Genomic DNA, 3,625 nt, shown 5'->3' with positions numbered 1-3,625 from the left:
AATAGATCTAGATCTATTCTAGGCTAGAAAATCCGAAATGTTACCGAAAACACGTCGTTCCATGTGGGTATCCCAGGAAGTGATGACATTACATTACTAAAATTAGCAGCCAATCAGAAAGATGCGTCATTTCTAAGTTTAACGGCATGTCTATGCCATAGCCTATGCGTACGGCTCGTGAGGCTATGCCTAAGGCCCTGCCGTACGCATAGCATTTGTATAGCACAAATCCCCTCTCAAAAGGAAGCGCTATGTGCTATCAGACCATTTCCCGAGCAAATTATGTGTAGAACACTATTGGATGTCTTGGAAACATTCTCAGCTTTGAGAGAAGCTTACCGTATAAGCAGCCAGTTAAGAGCTTAAAAACTAATAACGCGATACAATCTCTCATTGCCTATAGCCAGGTACTCATTCCCACCTGCGTGGAGAGGGAAAGATTTTTGTAAAATGCCTTTTCTAACCCATATATGACTTTGCGATTGTGAGCCCACCACCCTAGACATCTGATGCCACTATAAATTCAAGAATATTTTTTGCCATGATTTGTACAATTCCTATTGCAGTTTGTACAAAACCATGACAGTGTTGTGTGCAGTTTTACGAAGATTTGTTTAAATGCGACGAAAAGCACTACCAATGTATAAAATTGGGAATATATTATAAGCCCTTTAGATCTAGGTATCCCATTGAGCTATTGGCAACATGGTTGTTTTTTTTTCTTTGTATGTGAAACTCAATTTTCCCTTAATGGTTCAGATATATGACAGGGAATTGTCTGACAGAGCTGCTTCAGTCACTGACTGTGTTTTTATCTGCATCAAGCGGGTGAGTGTAGATAATGTGCATGGCGTAATGCTTTAACAGAGTCACCAGATTTCATTCAGTTTCATAAACCTACATGTTAAAAAGAGCTGTAAAAATCACTGTCAGTAAAGCTAAACAGAAAATAGTTTTAATATTTTTTCTCTCAATCAGTCAATGCATTCAATTTCCTTTGATAGGATGTATGACATGACCATGTCCCTGTAGTACACCCTAGGCTTGGAACAGTGGTTTATATATAGGCCCGCAGTTACTTTACTTACTTTTACTGTTACTTTTTCAAGTCTCTAACTGTGACCTTAAGGTGTTGAGGGGAGAAGTAAACATCCTTTTTTTATTTGTTGTATTGTTTGTTGCATGGTTGTTTGTTTTTGTTTTATGTTTCTCTGACCCCCTCTACTCATATTTTCCTGGGCCACCTCTTCCTCTGTTTCCATCTGATCCTTGGTTGTATGCTCTCACTGCTATACTGTATGGTGGTTGTCTTGAAATGCTCAGACTGTTTCATTTGTTTTATTTATCTCAGTGCTCCATGCAGGCTCTGTTTACGAGTAAACAATTTCACCCAAACAAGATTTCCAAAAACATGCTTACAGTCCCGTGCTGAAAGAGCTAAATTGTAGCAATAAAAGTTTATAGTCTGTGTCTCAATGCATGGCATGATTGTCACAAATTATAACTTTCATGTTTCTTTTCTGATTAAACTAACTGACTGTATCACTAATACTTTCCATTTGAGGAAACTTTTTATTACTACATTCGACATCTTTTTTGTCGATCCTTTCAGAAATCAACGGCTTTCAAATGTTTAACATAATAAACTTTTTTTTAATAACGCTTATGAAAACCTGCTCATCATGATTAACATTTCATAGCGAATACAAGTTTCCGAAATTAAAACTTCAAGAATGCATGTCTTTGCAAACTGTATTGTTTTACACCCAAATATGAACAGGCACAAGTTCATGGCTGAGTTCATGGAAGTTGGCGGGATCCTAACGCTCCTAGAGATTATTGGGTTGAAGCAAGCCAAGGAGTATGACAAAGCCGAGGCCCTCAAATGCCTTCACCACATTGCCAATGCTGGGAGAAAGTACAAGGAGCTAATTTGTGAGAGTTATGGTAGGTCGGCTTTTCCTTTTTTTGATAAACAAGGCATATAATATTGTTTCTGTTTCTGTCGTCTTTTAGGTCAGTTTTTTCATTTGTTTAAACTGAAGTTGAGGACTTAGCTACAGTAGAGTTTAGCAGGCACTCTGATATGGTTTGCTTTTTTCTCCTATAAAACCCCTTTATTTTCCTTATCTCTCCTCCTTTTCTTTTTATGTTACTCTCAGGTAACGTGTCTAATCTTGAGCACGTAGAAGTCTTATTTGTGTTGCAAGTGCCATGAAACACCTACTATAACGAAATTAAATCAAGAATTTAAAGTATAGTTTCACTCGAACTCAAAGGTAAAATCATTTATATTCCTTGAAAGGACTTGTGGACTGAAGGGAAATATTCACAGAAAGGCAAGAAAAATTTTGACCCTTTCTCATAGTTAAATCAAAAGTCTGATCATGTTCAACAAAAAGCCTTTTAAATGCTTTTGTTCAATGTGCTTTCTTCAGTTCTAACACAGCATTCATACAGGCCTCTGTGGTGTTGCGGTAAGATAATTTGCTGTTGCACCCAAAAGTGAGTTTGAATTATCCCTCTCAGCCTAGGTTGGCCCTGACTGACAGCGTTGAAACAGCCTGCCTCCCAAATCACTCTAATAATGTTGATGGGAGGGTAAAACTCTGACAAATTTTTTTACAGCATTCATATCAAGAACGCATCTAATAGTGCAAATGTTTAAGATGAGTTTTGGGAGCTTTTTAGTTAAACTCTGTTTTCTTTTAGTGCGGCTTTAGCTCCTCTGTACATAAACTCAGAATACATTAAGTGATTGGCTTTGGATGGGATCTTTGCGTGTATTGACTTCCTGCCCTTTACAAAACAGGTATTAGAGCTGTGGCAGAATGTCTCGCAAAGTCAAAGTCAGAGGAAACTCAAGACGCCTGCAGAAATCTTCTCCTGATGTTGGCACAAGGAAACCCCAAGTATCAGAACCAGGTACCTGTATTATATCTTGTCCTGGCTGAGGAAAATGAAAACAGTTGTAACCGACATCTCTTACTTTGAAAGATTTCCTTGTTCGTCTTATCAGACTGCAGTTTTAACACTTTCCACCCACGCAGCATGCAGAGAGCACAACACTTGTCACCATGAACAAGGAATTTTAAGCAGATTGGCTACACTAGTACTACACCTGTATCTCGGCAAAAATACCCCAATCATTCTGAAAGTCTCAGCATACTGAGAAAATTGAAAATGATGATCGCTTGTTCGGCAAAAAAGGAATTAGAATTGGAACCGAAAATATCAGATCTAGCTCATTCATCACCCAAATTCTCATCATGGCGTAAGAGTAAAGTAGCACTCATGTTAGGTCTACTCGACTTTTTTCCAAAAAATTTACTCCAGTTGTTGTATACAAACTAATTTTCCTCCTCAAAGCCCACACAAACCTTTCGGAAAGGAGATTTAATTTTAACACACCTTCATGTCAAAAAGGAGATCATTGCTGCAATGTTTTTGTTGCTATAACAAACAGTCACCGATCAAACTCATACTTAAAGTAAAACGAATAGTTGTGTGTTGCTGTTATAACTAAGGGCCCAACTCAATCTGTCCAGGTATACAAGGGCCTGATTGCCTTGCTGCCGTGCAGTTCACCCAAAGCTCAGCAAATGGCTTGCAATGCGCTCCGTAC

At 38.3% G+C, this 3,625-nt stretch overlaps 1 protein-coding gene across 1 annotated transcript in view; it reads left to right on the top strand.

Moving 5' to 3' along the window:
- Positions 1–759: 759 nt before the first annotated feature.
- The window catches only part of LOC101858704 (armadillo-like helical domain containing protein 1), a gene marked incomplete at its 5' end in the record, with an annotated part of 17,979 nt that continues 15,113 nt past the window's right edge, over positions 760–3,625 (top strand). The window contains 4 exon segments of the mRNA XM_013081185.1: positions 760–828; positions 1,781–1,947; positions 2,813–2,925; positions 3,549–3,625. The exon segment at positions 3,549–3,625 is cut by the window's right edge and continues 92 nt beyond it. Of these exon segments, the coding sequence (XP_012936639.1) occupies positions 760–828; positions 1,781–1,947; positions 2,813–2,925; positions 3,549–3,625 (426 nt within the window).

The sequence above is a fragment of the Aplysia californica genome, unplaced genomic scaffold, assembly GCF_000002075.1.
Source record: "Aplysia californica isolate F4 #8 unplaced genomic scaffold, AplCal3.0 scaffold00119, whole genome shotgun sequence".
Taxonomy (NCBI): Eukaryota; Metazoa; Mollusca; class Gastropoda; order Aplysiida; family Aplysiidae; genus Aplysia; species Aplysia californica.
Note: the sequence above shows the minus strand (reverse complement) of the source record. Positions and strands in the feature narration are given on the sequence as shown.